Source organism: Schistocerca piceifrons, chromosome X (assembly GCF_021461385.2).
Source record: "Schistocerca piceifrons isolate TAMUIC-IGC-003096 chromosome X, iqSchPice1.1, whole genome shotgun sequence".
Classification (NCBI taxonomy): domain Eukaryota; kingdom Metazoa; phylum Arthropoda; class Insecta; order Orthoptera; family Acrididae; genus Schistocerca; species Schistocerca piceifrons.
The window spans coordinates 109,492,217-109,510,960 of NC_060149.1; the positions used below are offsets into that span (position 1 = coordinate 109,492,217).

At 42.9% G+C, this 18,744-nt stretch overlaps 1 protein-coding gene across 1 annotated transcript in view; it reads right to left on the reverse strand.

The window, feature by feature from the left end:
• Positions 1–18,744, reverse strand: part of LOC124721424 (kinesin-like protein KIF3B) — a 153,247-nt gene that overhangs the window by 124,377 nt on the left and 10,126 nt on the right. Inside the window, exons 3-4 of the mRNA XM_047246399.1 lie at positions 2,712–2,806; positions 1,327–1,434 (exon numbers count right to left, since the gene is read on the reverse strand). Of these exons, the coding sequence (XP_047102355.1) occupies positions 1,327–1,434; positions 2,712–2,806 (203 nt within the window). The remainder of the gene's footprint in view (positions 1–1,326; positions 1,435–2,711; positions 2,807–18,744) is intronic.

Consider the following 18,744-nt stretch of genomic DNA (forward strand, 5'->3'; position numbering starts at 1 on the left):
ACATGTACAAATGGCATTCATGTACACTGCTACGAAATACATACGCAAAACATCAAACGAAATTCAGCACTTATTCTACACAAGTGGCTTTAAAATTGATTTAAGGATATCAGATAATATAAAAACAACAGTGTGCTATAACTTGCCACATAAGAATAATAAATATGATAAATCTGGGGTCTATAAAATATCATGCTGTGAATGAAAAAAAGAAAAAAGGCTATATTGCCAGTGAGCTCCTTTTGATTGAGATTTAAGAAGGACATCTAAGCCAGCAACAAGACAATGTTATCTTTACATATGCAATAGACGGGTAACAATATTGGTAACATTGATAAACAACTACAAATTTTTCATACAGATGAAAAAAGTAAATGGTTAGATATTTTAGAACTCTCGAGTTATAATATGAAATAGAAGGAACCAGTCAACCTCTTCAATGAGCTGAACGAGTTTGCAATGGGTAAATATTTTAATATTTATGACAATCTACTCAAAGCTGAGGTAATTGCTGCATCCTACATGTGTTCTCCAGTTGATGATAGGGATTTCCTGCAACAGAGTGCTGGCTGTGACGTCCAAGCCACATCTTTACTGAGCATCTCCCCAGCCAATGTAACCACCTTGTAGCCAGAAAAGGAGTGCCAGCAAGCTGCAGCAGAATGCTGACTTCGGTCCAGTCTGTGTTGCATCCTCCGAGCTTATGGGTAGTGGCAGATATATTTAGCAGCCCACAGTACAGCACCCTCAACTGTCAGAAATATGTACTATAATGACTGCTCCTTTTTACTGTAAAGATCTTAGGCTGTTTTAAGTATGGTTTTACTGCTTTAATGACCTGTACTCTATTTTTAAATTTTATGAATAACTGATTGAACCTACTGCAGACTGGACATATTTTATGGTTTTCACAAGTAAAGATTGTCTTATAGAGGACATGCACATGTAGAAGAAGGAAGTACACTTAGTTGTAGCTACATAATTCCCTGAATTAGGTATGTTTAGTTTGACAACACATGAACTATTTTTTCACCAAATGCTGCCAATGGGTATGACCCACATGTATTTTAATTGTACTTAACTAAAAAATAGATCTAGTAAACATAATTTTACTTGTCTTAAGGTCTTAATACAAGCTTTATATTTTTCCTGTTATAGCATCTGAAAATTACCATTATGGGCCAAAACTGGTTACGATTGTGTCAAACAAAAAACTTATACTCTTATTAAGTAAAAAAGACATGGCAAATTATGGCTGACACATTATAATGATTCAAAACAATAAATAAAATACAATCAACTCAATGTGTGTTTGTATGTACTTACTTCCAATCGTAGACAGCATCGAATGTAAAAACTTTCTTTCGAGTATTAGTTTCATCCCTGGGATCTGTTATTTCTATGACACCTCTTGATGGATCAACATCCACAACCCTAAAACATTAAAAATGAAAGACAGTTAGTAATGCATTTCAGTGATTTTATTTCACACACAATGATCAAAATGTGAAACTCATTCTGAAATACTATACGAAAGAATTACATCTGGCACAAACATAACTCTGTTTCTCCTCACTTTAGAATGCACGATACACAAAAATTAGGTGATAAGACATTTGAATATAAATTGGGCCTAACACACTCCAGAAGCACTCTGGTAACTTCCAAATAGCCACTAATCTCTTATACACATGCAAAAGCATGCAAAATTAGTACATTGAAATCAGAAATACAAGCTGCTTCAATAGTAAAGAAAAATTAAATTGACAACTTATTATTAAGGAGCTTCCTACAAAAAGAATTAGTCTCAATGTCCCTGACTGCAAAAATGATAAATTTTCTAAACAGATATTTCTACCATGGATGCTGAAAGTGAGAAATAGTGTGGGGAATTGGGGAACAGGCTGAAGGAACAAGTTCTCCACAGAGGTAGCAATAATGTGAAAAACTGTACGAGGAATTGTAATTTATGGTGAGGATGAAGACAGACTACACGGACACACACTGATCATTACAAGTGACGAGACTTGGGTTTTGGACCAAATTATCTATCTGAGGCTGTACAGCAACTGCCAACTGAAATAATACTATACTGCTGAATACAGTACCAATAAGAATACACCAGTCCATATGACTATATGTTGTAAGAACCATTTGGTGATATCAGTACTATTTTACAAATAGTTTATGGATGGAATTTGAAATAATTCGTGTTGTTTGACTGGAAGAAAGCAAAAGATTTGAAATACTGTATAAAGAAAAAGTAATAATCCATCTGTCCATCACCCATACGCTTTTATGAAATAATTTTCTCTTTTACGAAGCCCATCTGCAACACGCCAAGACAGCATCATTTTTAACTATGACAGATGTTTGTATTTAACATTTCTACAAGCTAGATCCAAAACAACAATGTAAATATCACTTAGATTCACAGGTGTATTGTAAAATGTGTTGTTGGAACTTTCTAACACTCATTGCACTGGTCATCTACAGTGATCTGCTGCTTATTCTTTTTCACATCCTCCAATTTTATTACTATTGTTAGCATCATCATAACCTTTAATTCTTTTTTGATCAAATATAGGTAATAAAAAGCAGATATAAAGGCAAGGGTGGTAAAAAACTATTTAGTCACATCAGACAACATAAAAATCTATTAATTGAGGATGAAACTACAGAAAACTTTCTTTTCTTAATCAGACCCTCACCTTCGATGGCCATCTGCAGTCTCTCTCTCATTCATAGGTCTGCATCTCACTACTACTTGGACAGCCTCATTTGAAACTTCACGAGAGGACTGAAACTTTAGTACGCAGGACAATGTAAACCGAGAAAAGAGAGAACAAACACACAAAATTACACAATAGATAACACTGACATTTCAGTTTTAGTTTAATCTGCTATAATAATGTAATGCTTAGTACATTTATCTCAATTAGGATACAAAAATTAACATGCATCTTAATGATGCTAACTGTTGCTCAGGAGTGCAGAATACCTTAACAGTTTTACATAACTGAAGCTATAAAGGATATACAATGAAGGAAAATGTGAATGGTTATTGGTGGGTCTGATTATTATGAGTGTCACACATATGATGAAAAACTTAACTGGAATACACTAAAAAAGGAACATCTAATATTTCAAACATACTACACCCTAAACTCAATAAAAATTCTTTTTAGAATGAAATCTATGAACTTTATCCAGTCCATGAAGATAGAATTACATGAATAACAGCTTTCATAGAGCCATATAAGATATTCTTTCTATGCTCCATCACAAAAGGAAGGAAATCTCAATATCTTTGCACCTTACCCACTCTAAATTTTTCGCTTCTTGCAATATTTTTCTAGCAAAATATTAATTACAATCAATTATTCACTAAGCTTCCACTCACTGGCCCAATTATGATACTGTTCCATGCAATGTGTATATGAGAGCTCCAGTTTTAATTCACACATGTCAGGTTTTATGGATTTCTGGAGAAATAACAAGTAGTAAGAAAATGAGATATAGGCCATAACCAGATAACTATATGGAATTGGCTTTCATGCCAAACTAGCCAATTTTTACTTCCAAATTGCTTTGAGAGTTATCTTAAGACTTCTACTTTTCCTTTGCACAGACTAAAAACATTTAATTGTAGTGATTCTGCAACAGACATGAATACTGAAGTTTACTTTTAATACATAAACTTGAACATGTATCCAACATCAACTATCATCACTTTCCTCCCACATAATAACAGATGTACTACTAAAGTTAAATATTTTATGTATAGTTCCAGCAAATCTTAGTAATGGAAATAAATATATTGCATAACAAATACAAAAAGATCACATGCAAATGGAAGTAACAATCATCTCTTATACACAGTCCAGTCACATTAATGTCATCACTGCCTACGTTTGACCTCAACGTGCAGCAACTACTCACAGATGGCAGCACTAGCAGAGCAGGGTATATAGCGTGTGTCAGGGGATGTGAAGAACAGCGCAGCTGTTATCGTAACGCTGGAAACTGTGTAACTTATTTGACTTCCAAAAGGGCATGATCATTGGCTTTCGGGCCAAGGGTGGAAGCATTTCCCAAGGGGCTAAGTTTGTAAGCAGTTTGCGTGGCACCGTGGTTAAAGTATACTGGGCATGGCAAAATGGTGATACCAAAATCCAGCGCTGAGGCAAATGTGATGCACTGTGGGCCATAGATGACAGGGGTGAACGATGGTTGCAGAGATGTGTATGGGCGAACAGATGAGCAACTGACCACCTAGATGAACCAAGGGGCTACCAACAGTGTCCCTTCAATGACTGTTCAGCAGACATTGCTACATATGGGCCTCCACAGCAGGCACCTGGTTCCTGCATCCGTGCTGACTTGACTGCTGCTCATCGGTGACAAAGGCTAGAATCTGCACACCAGTACTGCAACTGGATATCCAATGAGTTGTTACAGGTGGTCTTTACATATGAATCGTGTTTCGCTCCATTGGGCAGATGGCTGTTGCCATGTACATCGTGAAATGACAAAGCAAACACCCTGCAACAATTGTTGGAAGCGTCCACGCCAGATGAGGGAGCACTGTGCGCTGGGGAATATTTTCTTGGCATTCCCTGGATGATCTCATCCTTCTGTAAGGCACAATGGATCAACACAAGTAGGCATCTATCCTCGGGGACCACATCCACCCCTACCTGCAGTTTGTTTTTCCTTGGAATGATGGCATTTACGAGCAGCAGACCGCAACATGTCACACAGCTTGCAGTGTATGCGTGTGGTTCAAAGAGCACCAGGATGAGTTTACCACACTCCCCCTGGTCATCAAACTCCCTTGATTTAAGCCCAACCGCGACTCTGTGGGACCACCTTGATTGGGCTGTTCGCACCATGGTTCCTCAACCGAGAAATCTAGTGCAGCTGGCAATGGCATTAGAGTCAGCATGGCTCCACATTTCTGTTGGTACCTTCCAGAAACTGATTGTCCCACTACATGTCTCGCAGTGGTCCGCTTTGCAAGAAGTGATTATTCAGACTTTCAACAAGAGGTCACTTTAATGTGACTGGACAGTCTAATACCATCAGGCCTTTAGAAACACCAGAACTAAGTAGTTGATACTGAGAACCATAACAACAAACAAATATTTGGTAAGTCCCATTTTCACTTACAAAGCAAACTCTCGTGTAGAAAATGTCCTGATGCAAAGGTAGAATCCCCATAGCTACCACATCACGGACTTCTGACAAGGTCATTAAAGAGGGCATACATACTTAGAATGGAGATGGACACAGAACGAGTGACACCAAAAATCATCTACATCATTTTAAAAACAGTCACCCATGAACTTGCTTTAACTGGTTCAGGAGAGCCTAGAAAATCCTAAACTTGGATGGCCAGGTGTGAATCCAGTATCTTAACCACTTTCACCTGGATCAGTTTGTCTCTAATGTATGTGGCTGGCAATGAACAATTCCATACGTAGTTCATGTAGAAGGAACCTAACCAGTTATCTGCCAGGCAACATGGGTGTAGCCTGCCAGATAATTTCCGCATACCACTCTCAGTAACTGCTGTTTACTGAAACGAAATATACAAAGTTTGGAGGTTTCACTAGTAGATGACATCAGCAGCTTTGTTAGGCAGCTGATTCTAATTTTTCTCAAACACACTTAAACTCAAGTAAATAAACATTTATTTTCTGCTGATAGTGAATAGGCAATTATGGAACGAAACCAATAAGAAGACAGAGAGAATTGAAAAATCACCTTAAGAAATTAAATATTTCAGTTACTTTGTATATAAGCATGCATAATCAAAATGTTGTGCGGGATAGAGGATGACAACATTTCATTAACTTTATTGTCTGACTACTTTCACATACACAGACAGAAAAAAAGTCACAACACCAAGAAGAAGTTGTGTGACAAACACAAGTTGCTAGGTAAGTTTCTACGTCTGAAAGATGTCTATCCCAATTTCACACTAGTTGCATACGGGTGGCGCTAGTAGTGGCACTATAAGGATGCACATCAAGTTTGCTTTAAATACACACTGTAATGGATGCGAGTGTTAGTTACCTTTGAGACTGGGCATGGCGAGTTGATGTCGGTCAAGAATGCATTTAAGGAGACAAAGATGCCATTATCAGCACATCACTGAGTTTGAACGAAATCATGTAATAGGGCTACAAGAGGCCGGATGTTCCATCTGCGATATTGCAGAATAGCTTGGCAGGAATGTAGCCACCATACACAATTGCTGGCAGTGGTGGTCATGAGAATGTACAGTCACAAGAAGACCGGGCTCCAGACAGCCACATGGCACTACTGAGAGGAAAGACCACAGTGTTCGGTGTGGGGCTCTTGTGCATCATACTGCATCTGTAGCAGCAATTTGAGCAGTTTTAGCACCAGTGGCACAACGAACTGTTACAAATTGGTTACTTAAAGAACAGCTTCAAGCCACATGCCCTGTGCATTCCACTGATGCCAAACTGACGCCATTTGTGACTTCGGTGGTGCCAAGCGAGAGCTCACTGGTTCTGCCTTGGTACCAGTGACGGTTGTGTGTTGGTTAAAGGAGGCCAATTTAAGGCCTGCAACCAACCTGTCTGTATGCTAGACACACTGGACCTAAACTTGGAGTTATCATCTAAGGTGCGATTTTGTATGACAGCAAATTTGTACATCAACCTAATGACTCTGCTTCTTGTGCTGTCATTCCTTAACAGTATTCTAGGGTGTTTTTCTAACAGGATAACACTTGTCCGCATAATGCTGTTGTAACCCACTATGCTCTACAGTGTGTTGACATGTTACCTTGGTCTGTTCAATCCCAGATCTGTCTCTAATTGAGTACATCTGGGACATCATTGCACAACAGCTCTAGTGTCATCCACGAACAACATTAACTGCCCCTATATTGGACAACCAAGTGCAACAGGTATCCCACAAACTGACAACTGGCACCTGTACAAAACAATGCATGCACGTTCACATGCTTGTACGTGACATTCTGGTGATTACAATGGTTATTAATGTACCAGCATTTCACATTTGCAATGGCTTATCTGTCGTTTATACTAACCTGTGATCTTGCAATGTTTATCACTAAAACATATTACCTAAACAAATGTATTCCCTGTTTTCATCATATAGAGAGTGGTCTCAAAAATTCCATATTTGCTTCACTCTGTACAGAACCATCTTTTTGCACAGAATATTTTATTTACTCTTCCTAAAATATTCTAATCTTCACAAACAACAGATTATAGTACACATTTTGTCTCCCTAGAGACAATTTTTCAATTATTTTGGCTCCTTTATGTTGCTACTTTATGATAAATGTGTCATATTGAGAACTGAATCAAAGTCTGTCTACTACGGATTAGGTACTGCCTGAGAACTGAATCAAAATCTGTCTTCTTAGGTACTGCCAACAGAATTAAACACGCAATCCACATGAGCCAATGTATAGATTCACTCTCCCACAACCCCGTTTTATTCTCTTTAAAACTTCATGCCCATACTCCTGTGATGCATGTAAGACTATACTGTGAAGTAAAACAAGTCAGCCCTCTTGCACTGAATTTTATTTCAGTGAACCCTTAACTGCAGAATGAAGGCTTTTCTTACCAAAGCACAATTACAAGGTACTTAGGCAGTCTTACGTCACAGTCTCCTTCCTAAGGGTGACAGAGAAAGTGAAATAAAATCATATAAACAAGAAATTCTATGACACAATTCTCCCATCCTTCTCACTATATTATGAAAACACTGTAAACAGTCTAGCAGAGTATAACAAAAATACTTTTAGCATGAGAAAAGCCAGAGAGCATTCATAATTACTACTTTGTATTCAGTAGATTTTGAAACAGTAGGGGAAAGTAGAGATTTTGATATTCTTAACTGATTACATATAATTAAGTATATTGTAATGTTGTGTGGACAATCAATAATGGAACAGGAATTAAAATGAAGTGTTAAATTGACTTTGCAAGCAAGCTTCTTAAACATAATACAATCTGCCCCAATTTGTTTGTTTGTTATGGTTTTAGGGCGCAAAACTGCTACGGCCTAGGGTGCAAAACTGCTATGGTCATTAGTGCCCAGTCTGTGGCTTAGAAAAAGGTAAAAAAAAAAAAAAACTGGAAATCAGCAGTAATGGGAGCGAACTCAAAAAGTGGGGAAACTAAAAAACAGAAAGAAAGCGTAGAAAACCACTAAACAAAGGGGGATTGTTTTCCCCAAAAAGAGCTTCAAATGACCGACGTCATCTCACTGACACTAATAAACTTGAAGACGCTATCGACTGAGCGTGTGTCATCTGCTAAAATGGAAGATATCTCAGGCAACAGCTGTAGACGGGCGCGTAGCAGAGTAAAATAAGGGCACTCAAGTAAAAGGTGTCTCACCTTTCACAGCTGAGAGCAGTGGGGACAAAGCATGGGAGGATCACCACTTAAAATATGACGATAGCTAAAAAGACAGTGCTCTATCAGGAGTCTAGTTAAAATTACCTCCTCCCGATGACGAGTTTGGGAGGAAGAGGCCCAAGCACATGGAAGAGCTTTCATGTCCCGCAATTTATTATCGAGAAGTGTAGACCAATGTGCATGCCATAAAAGAGGAACACTACGACATAAAAAACACTGTACATCAGCGAAAGGAACCATGCAAACAGCAGGCTGAAGAAGAGAGATGCAGCCTTGGCCACTATATCGGCCACTTCATTTCCACAGATACCAACGTACCCTGGGATCCAGAGGAATGCCACTGAGACGCGCCCAAGTGGAGCAATTGGAAGCAGTCCTGAATCCGGTGGACCAGAGGGTGGACAGGGTAAAGAGCTTGGAGACTGAGGAGAGAGCTGAGCGAATCTGAGCATATAATATACTGTATCCGCTGATGCCGATGGATGCATTGGACAGCCTGGAGAACAGTGTAAAGCTCCGCAGTAAAAACCAAACACTGGTCGGGAAGCCGAAATTGATTAGGGGTGTTGCCAACAATATAGGCACTCCCAACACCAAATGATGTTTTTGAGCTGTCAGTATAAATTAATGTGGCATCCTTCATTTGTGCGCATAGAGCAGGAAATGCCCGATGATAAATGAGAGAAGGGGTACTGTTCTTGGGAAGCTAACAAAGGTCACGGAGCAGGCAGGTCCGGGGGCGGAGCCAAGTTGGTACTGAACCCTAGTTGTCAAGAAAGTTTTAGGAAAGTGGAAGGAAAGAGAATGTAGCAGTTGACAGAAGCGGACTCCCAGTGGGAGTAGAGGAAGGGCTGCCTGCGTACCCTAAATCCAAGGAGGCGTCGGAGAAAAGGTCACGGGCCGGATTAGCAGGCATGGAAGACAGATGGCTAGCATAACAACTTGGAAGGACATCCGGCAATTGGACAGTGGAGGGTTGGCAGTCTCAGCATAAAGACTTTCCACAGGGCTGCTGTAAAAAGCTCTAGACGCTATACGCAATCCACGGTGATGGACAGAGTCGAGACGCCGAAGAATAGACGACTGAGCAGAGGAGTAAACTGTGCTTCCATAATCCAATTTCGAGCACACTAAGGCGCAATAGAGGCAGAGAAGGACCATTCGGTCCGCTCCCCAGGAGGTACCATTCAGAACACTGAGGGTGTTGACGGATCTGAGGGTGTTGACGGATCGCAGACAGCGAGCCGAAAGATATTAAACATGGGAGGACCAGCACAGATTTCTGTCAAACGTAAGACCCAAGAATTTAGCGACGTCCGTGAACGGAAGGTCAACAGGGCCTAGATGCAGGGAAGGCGGAAGAAACACTGTACGATGCCAAAAATTGACACAAATGGTCTTACTGGGAGAAAAGCAGAAACCAATTTCGATGCTCCAAGAGAGGAGGCGATTGAGACATCATTGAAGACATCATTCAAGAAGTCTGGTCCATTGAGAGCTGTAGTAGATCGCAGAATCGTCCACAAAGAGGATCAACAGCAGCATCTCCATACACCTTTTTCAACCTCTTGTGGATGTTTCCCACTCTCTCGTTTTCACAGCACAGGAATTCTATGACAGCACGTTGCTTCTAACGAATGTCAAGTGTAGCAGCCATCTTGAAGACATGCTGTGACGGCACCACTCACGGGAACAGGTTGAACTAAGTTTGAAAACAAGTGGCAAGGATGTGTCTACTCACTGTAAAACTTTCACACATGCAGAATGAAAACTGTATTTTTACAAAAATAGTGTGCATTTCTTTTGGAGTGACCCTCATAGATATAAGATGAACCAGCTGAACAGACCATGCGAGAGTGTGGGAGGAAGAGTAAAAGAGCAGGTACAGTGAGGGCTGGGGTCAACCACCAAACCCTGACAGTCACAGCCCAGTCAGGGCAGAGGAGGCAATAGAGTGTTCCACCGACCCCTCAATGGGGCAATAAAAGGTTAAGTGCCCCCCCTCCCCCCTTTAAGAGAGTGGTAAACATCCCCTCACAAAATGTAAAACTAAGTCAGCCACTGAGACTTCGTCTCCTAATACCACGGGTAGCGAGTCAGAGAGACTAAGATTCCACCGCAGTGCGGCTAGGTTGGAACAGTCCAGCAAAATGTGGACCACCGTCAAACAGAAACCACAACGACAGTGGGTTGGGTCCACACAACAGAGGAGATGACCGTGAGTCAGCCAAGTATGGCCAATACAGGGCTGGAAAAGGACAGTAGAGTCCTTGTGAGAGGTCTGCATGGAAGACCTCCCCAGATTTGTTGTCTCCTTTATCACCAACAGTTTGTTTGTTGAAGAGCCATTCCGTTTTCCAGAGCCCTAAAACTTGATACCAATCGGAGGTCTGTTACCAGAATACCTAACTCAAGATTAGATTTATTGGTAGCCAGTTTGGCTAGTCTATCAGCAAGTTCATTCCCTGGAATCCTAATGTGGCCCAGAGTCCAGAAGGAGGTCACTGAGAATCCACATTGTTCAAGGGGCATACAGGGAATCCTGTATAGCCACGATCCAAGTATAGTGAGAGTAACACTGGTCAAGAGCTTGTCAGCAGCTCAAGAAGTCACTGGAGTTGTGAAAGGACTCACCAATGCAGGAACGGGTACACTCAAGAGCACAAGAGATGGCTACCAACTCCACAATGAACACACAAAAGCCATTCGGCAAGGAGCTCAGTTCAGTATGTCCCGCATGAGTATACACAAAGCCTATGCAACTAGCAACCATCAAACCATCAGTATAGACTACTTTTTGAACTCTCTAATGCACCAAGGATGTAGAAAAATTGGCGGCGAAGGGCCTTGGGATGAAGTGAGTGTTTTGGACTTTGTGATAGGTCAAGACAAAGCTGTGACTGAGGGACGCACCACAGAGGTGTATGAGAGTGGGCCTAGATGAGACGTGGTGGAGGAAACAGGTGGAATTCAGAGAGGAAGGGCAGGAAGTGAATTGCTATCATAATCCCTGATCCGGGCTGCCATTGTGTGAGATGGAGTTCCTTGTTTGGAAAGAGGAGACAGTAGTTTGCATGCTTAGGGGAGCTGCGAACATGTGTAGCATAACTGACAAGCTTTTGTTGGCACAGGATCTGCAATGGGGCGACCGCAGCCTCCACAAGTATGCTATTCACAGGGCCAGTCTGAAAGGATCCCTTCGCAAGTTGAACCCCACAGTGGTGTATCGGATCTAGTATCTGCAATGCTGAGGGTGATGCCAAACCATACGCCAGAGTCCCATAATCAAGATGGGATTGTATCAGGACTTTGCAAAGCTGCAGAAGGGTAGTGAAATGTGCACCCCAGCTGGTGTTACTCAGGCAGCAAAATGTATTAAGGTGCAGACAGAACTTTCACTTAAGCTAGTGACGAGGGGAATCAACATCAATCGCAAGGATGGCTGACATAGTGTTTAGTGTATCTGGGATTGTAAAACAGATAAGATCCTTAGCCGCCAGGAAGGCATCTGGCCCAGACGGTATCCACGTAAGATTATATGTTGACTATGCTACAAATACAGCACCATTCTTATCCATCATCTATCGGAGATCATTGGAACAGCGGAAAGCTCCATGGGACTGGAAGAAGGCCCAGGTCATAGCTATCTACAAAAAGGGTAGAAAATCGGATGCACATAATCACCTGCCAATTTCACTGACATCGATTTGTTGTAGAATCATGGAACATATTTTGTGTTCAAACATAATGACCTTTCTAGACTCTGAGAAGCTCATCTGCAGAAACCAGCACGGTTTTACGAAACAGCAGTCATGCAAGACACAGCTGGCCCTCTTTGTGCACGATATACAACAGGTTCTCGATACCGGCTCCCAGGTTGATGCCATATTTCTTGACTTTCGAAAGGCGTTCAAACTCAGTTCTGCACTGTCGCTTGCTCCAAAAAGTGTGTGCTTATGGTCCATCAGATGACATATGTGGTTGGATAGAAAGTTTTCTAACAGACAGAGATCAGTATGTCATCCTGAATGGGGTGACTTCAACAGAAACAAGCTTGACTTCAGGTGTGCCCCAGGGCAACGTAATAGGTCCACTGCTTTTAACGATTTACATAAACGATCTGGTTGATGGTATTGATAGCAGCATTAGACTGTTTGCTGATGATGCTGTAGTCTACAGGAAAGTAGTATCACATGAAAGTTGTGAACAAATCAATGAGGATCTGCAGAAAATAAATGCATGGTGTAATGACTGGCAGTTATCTCTCAATATTAGTAAGTGTAGTATACTGCGTATAACAAGACGAAATTCCCCATTAATGTACGAGTACAAAGTAAATGCCAAGTCTCTGGAAGCGGTAACATCCGTCAAGTTTCTGGGTGTGACTATTAGAAATGATCTGAAATGGAATGATCAGATTACACAAGTAATTGGCAAGGCGAACTCTAGATTGCAGTTTATTGGTAGAATCCTGAAGCGATGCAGTCCTTCAACAGAGGAAATTGCTTACAATACATTAGTTCGTCCTTTATTAGAGTATTGTTCATCTGTATGGGACCCTTACCAGTTGGGTCTCATTCAAGAGATTGAGAAGATCCAAAGAAGAGTGGCAAGATTCGTGACTGGTACATTTAGCCATCACGAGAGCAATACAAATCTCATAGAAAGTTTGAAGTGGGAGACACTTGCAGACAGACAACGCGCTAAACGGAAGGGGCTGCTCACTAAATTCCAAAATCCGACCTTCGTCGAGGATGTAGAGCATATATTATTATCACCAACTTTCAAATCGCGCAATGATCACCATTCAAAGATAAGGGAAATTATAGCCCATAGTGAGGCGTTCGGACAGTCATTTTCCCCTTGCGTGATCCGCGAGTGGAATAGGGGGGGGGGGGGGGGGGATATGACTTTGGCGCAAATTGTGCCCTCCGCCACATACCGCTTGGTGGCTAGCGGAGTATATATGTAGATGTAGACACACTAGAGGAGGTATAGCAGAGGCAAAAGTCGTCAGCATATAAGGAGGATGATACTGGGGACCTCACAGCTACTGCTGGACAATTGATGGCTATGAGAAACAGAGGAACACTCAGTACAAAGTCCTGTGGGACCCAATTCTCTTGGATATGGAGGGTACTGTGGGATGCACCAACTCAAAACCCGGAACATACAGGGTGACAGGAAGTTTTTATAAAAATTCGGAGCAGATCCCAGAGACCGCACTCACCTAAGGCTGCAAGGATGTGGTGTCGCAACACAGTGTCACAAGCCTTTTGCAGATTGAAGAAGACAGCTATAAGGTGCTGAAATCGGTCAAAAGCTGTTTGAATGGCAGACTCCAGATAAAGCAGATTATCACTAGTGGAATGACCTTAGTGAAAACAACCCAGGGACAGAGCCAGAAGACCCCTAGACTCAAGGAGCCAACGCAGCTGGTGGCTCACCATGCATTCAAGCAACTTACAAAGAACGTACGTGAGACTGACTGGGCAATAACTGTCCTCCTCCAGAGGGTGCTTACCCAATTTCAGCACTGGGACAATGATGCCTTCTTGTCATTGCGATGGAAAGTTGCAAGGATATAACGCTGACAGTCCACCGATAGGTGCTTTATCATTTGATTGTGGATGCAGTGCAGCACTGGGACTGTATCAGGGCAGCGGACTAGGACACTGACGAATTCCGGGTGCTGTGCAGTACAAGATAGTGGCTTTTGCTCCACCCGCTGCTTTAGAACATGAAAAGGCTGGTGATAATTCTCAGATGCTTCCGCAAGCATAATGCAGAGCAAAATGTTCGGCAACGGTGTCTGGGTCAGTGCAGACAGTGCCATTCCAGATAATATCAGGTACACCTGCAGGTGTCTGGTACCCATAGAGACGTCTGATCTTAGCCCAAACCTATGAAGGAGAGGTATGTGGGCCAATGGTTGAAACATACCATTCCCAGCATTCTCACTTCCATTGTTTTACTGCATGGCAGACCAGAGCACAGAGCCACTTAAGGGCAATGAGGTGCTCCGTCGTTGGGCACTGCTTATGGCAATGGAGAGCCTGCCTGCGATCTGTGATTTCTGAAGACCACCAGGGTAACGTCTTCCGTCAGGAGGGACCCGAGGAACAGGGGATCACTAAATCAGTTGCTAAAGGGATGGTTGTAAGTGTACTCTGGACTGCCTCACTGACACCTCCACAGGGCAAAGAGCCAAGGGCAATAGCAGAGGCAAAAGAACACCCGTCAGCACTGCTGAGAGGCTGCCTTGGCAGGCATCCAGGGAAGTGACGCTGAGGGAGGGACAGGAAGATCGGGACGTGGTGATTACCACACAGGTCATCGTGTACTCTCTAGTTGATGGATGAGAGAAGACAAGGGCTGCAAATGGAAAGGTCAATGGACGAGAAAGTTCCATGTGCCAACTGAAGTGTGTGGGTACCAGTATTCAAGAGGCAAAGACCAAGTTGTGCCACCAAGTTTTTGAGATCTTTACCGCAGCCAGCTATCATGGTTTTACCCAACAAAGTATTATCTCTATTGAAATCACCCAAGAGGAAGAGTGGGGAAAGCTGATACACCAATGCAAACAATATGTTCAGAGACACTTCACCACCGTGAGGGAGGTAAACATTGCAAATGACAGTATCTTGAAATGCCCTTACTTAGACAGCCACAACCTCCAAAGTTGTATTAAGAGGCACAAGTTCATTATATAGTGTATCCAGAAAAAATGTATGAACTCTGTCTGACATCCTGTCATAGGTAGTATGTTCTTATAATATCCTCAGCATTCATAAAGGATCGGGGTCCGTGTTGCTGGCAACCAAGTCTTCTGAAGGGGAATGCAGAAGGCAGGGAAGTGTTTAAGAGATGTTGTAGCTTGATCAGGTGGTGGAAAAAAAACAGCTGAAATTCTACCAGAAAATAATGTTCTTGGTGTACTGTGAGGCCACAAAGGGACCACGAATGCAGATTAGGCCTTAGTGTCACCTGCTGCCACTGGTTCAGTAGTTATGGCATCAATTTACATAGGTTCTGGGTTCTGTTGTGCGGTGTGAACCAGTGTCTCAGGGGCTGCCAGACTCTCCACCCTGGGCACAGGAGTGGAACAGGTGGAATCTGGTGGCGCGGGGGCCTCTGGAATGTCCTCCTCCTTCGAAGGACTTTTTCTTGCCTTTCCTCCCCTTGGAAGATTTAAATGACGACGAGAGCTTCTCTGAATCAATTTCAGGTAAAGATTATGATCGTGAAGTCCTGTGACCAGAAGGTGGTGGCTCCTTCAGTCACTGGCTGTTGTCTAGTTGTAGACTCGGAGAAACCTTAGAAGGAAGTATCTCAAGGGACCCCTTCCTGACAAGAGAAGCTGGAGGGAGGTATTTCATCTCTGGCTTGGAGGTGGAGACCAATGTCCCTGGAGGGTGGGAAGCCATTGATCCCAAAGCAGATGTGGGAGAAGCAACAAGAGGGAAAGCCCCCAACTATGAGGAGGCGGCACGCATAGTTAAGTGGCCCTGAGGGCCCACTGTAGGAGGTGTAACAGGTGGGAGTACCAACACCAAAGGGGGCGACATTGTTGTAGCTGTAGCATATGACATTGTTGTACATGCTGGGTGCAACTGCTCATACTTCCTCCTGCCTCCTTGGCAAGTGGGTCTGTCCAGAGTCTTGTATCTTCTTCTTCTCTCTCTGGAAAACAGTGTAATCTGGTGAGCCGGGAGAATGGTGGTTTCCACAGGTAATACAGATGGCACAAGGAGCATATGCATGCAGTACTCATCCACAATCTCTACAGATGGGGCTAGGGTGGCAACACAAAGACACATGGCCAAATTTCAAACACTTGAAGCACCGCATGGAAGGGGGATCATGTGGTTTCACATCGCATTGGTATAGCATAACCTTGACCTTTTCAGACAGTTAATTGCCCTCAAAGGCCAAGATGAAGACACTGTTATCAACCCTAATGTCCTTTTAACCCCTATTTACAAGGTGTACAACTTTGCTTCTAACGTTTTTCCCCGACATTTGAGGCTTTAATGAAACAAATTGGTTACACATGTATCATTCAAAGTATTTGCCATCACTGGCCACTACTTTCTCCCATCTTTCGGGCAGTGTACGAACCCTGCATCGAAAAAATTGTTCATCTTTTGAATCGATCCAATCTGTGACTTCTTCACGAGATCAGAAGTGTTTGTCAGCCAGGCCATGTGCCATTGATCTAAACAGGTGATAATCAGAGGAAGCAATGTCTGGAGAATACGGCAGATGGGGTAGGACTTCCCATTTCAATGTTTCCAAGTACGTTTTGACCTCTTTTGCAATGTGAGGTCGAGTGTTGTGGTGATGCAAAATCACTGCATCATCGGGCCTCTCGCTGTATTGTGGCCATTTGTCCTTTAATGCTCTGCTCAAATGCATTAATTTTATTCGATAACTAGCACCTGTGATTGTTTCACTTGGTTTTAACACCTCCTAGTACAGACGCTGAGCTGGTCCCACCAAATGCAGAGCAAGATCTTGGAGCCGTGACGATTCGGCTTGGCCATCGACATGGAAGCATGGCTGGGATATCCTCATAATTTTTTGCGTTTAGGGTTATCATAACGAACCCATTTTTTGTTCCCAGTGACAATGCGTGTGATGCAGAAATCCCTTCCATTTTTGCCTCTGAAGCAACTGTTCACAAACACACAAATGCCGTTCAATGTCTTTTAGTTTCAGCTCGCACGGAGCCAAAGTTCCTTCTTTCTGAATCATGCCCATAGCCTTGAGACGTTTTGAAATGGCTAGTTGTGTCACTCCCACTAATCGTGCCAATTCTTCTTGAGTTTGAAGCAAGTCTTCACTCAGCAATGTCTCAATACTGCATCTTCGAAAACTCGCTCTCTTCCACCACTATGCCGGTCTATGATGTTGAAACCATCGTTCTTGAAGCGTTGAAACCACTCACGACATGTTCTTTCACTAACAGCATCCTTACCATATGTACTTGAGAGCAATCGATGAGACTCGGCAGCTGTTTTCTTCATACTGAAACAAAACAGTAACACCTCCCACAAATGATGAGAATTAGGCTCGTAAACTGACATTTTCAATCAAGAACAACTTTATCACACCTTGTACATGACTGACAAAGTGTACATCCCGTCACCCCAAGTTGGCGTGTAGCTCATCAGACTGTAAGAGCAGGCCTCAGTGTAAACCGATGCCCTGAACCAAATTTGACTGTTATGCGGAGTGACAGTCACTGATATGTCCCCCACCTTGTTACAAGTGAGCAGTGCCTGTGACTCGGCAGAGGATGCTGTTTCAATCAAACGTGACCCACTGTTCATTTTGGAGATGGCTGAACCTTGCTCAAACTTTTCCTCCATAGTTCCTACAAAGAATAAAGACTATGTGGCCAAGAAGGAATTCTTATCAGCCCTTGCACAAACTCATCATTGGGGGAAGGGAATATTTTTCTGCTTGTTGCTTAGCCCTAAATTCCTTCCAAGGCACAGCCAGGGAAGAGAAGGGAACATTTTAGGGTAATATTGCTCTGCATTAAAAGAGGACTGCCCTTTCATAAAGACTGCTGGGACCATGTGGCGACGAGTGGGAGGTAACTTCATCTGCTTCATTTGTCGCTCATCCGCCATAATGCCACCCACTCTGAACTGAGGCTCTCCCCATGTGTGTCACCCAGCCTCAGCAACAACTATCTGGCCAGTAATCTGTTGCTCGGAGTCCCCATGCTCCAGTAATGATGGGCACATACTCCTAAGCAACCATGGGGAGTTTTCAGCTCAGGCACCAACAGTGCAATCCTTGCATGGTCAGGGGGCTACCACCACGCAGGTATTTAATGATCATCCCCCCCCCCCCCCCCCAAAATGGGATGGCTTCAATGCTGAGATTTTAGTATATTACCTTATTAAAGGGAATAGAAGAGCACAAAGGTGAAGCACATACTGCACTGGCAACCTTCCCTGCACAATCCACACTTCTGGCAGGTCAAACCCAACTATGGGACCATGTGTGCGTTTAAAGAGAAGTTATAGAAAACGTCTGATGAGGAAACCCACATCCCAATCATAAACCAGGTCCATGTAGATCTGCATCAAGAAAACCATCTGATGGAAAGGAAGAGGGGGAAAGGGATAGAGGAAGTATAAGCTTGCAGCATGGGAAAGAAGTAATGCTGCAAAGGTTGCAGCCCAATGGTATCCAAGCACATACTCTCAAAAGAGTTGTGAGCCGCCTGGGTGGGTGGGTGGCTCCTTTCAAGATCTGCTCCATATGGCAGGTAGATCCAAATGAAACA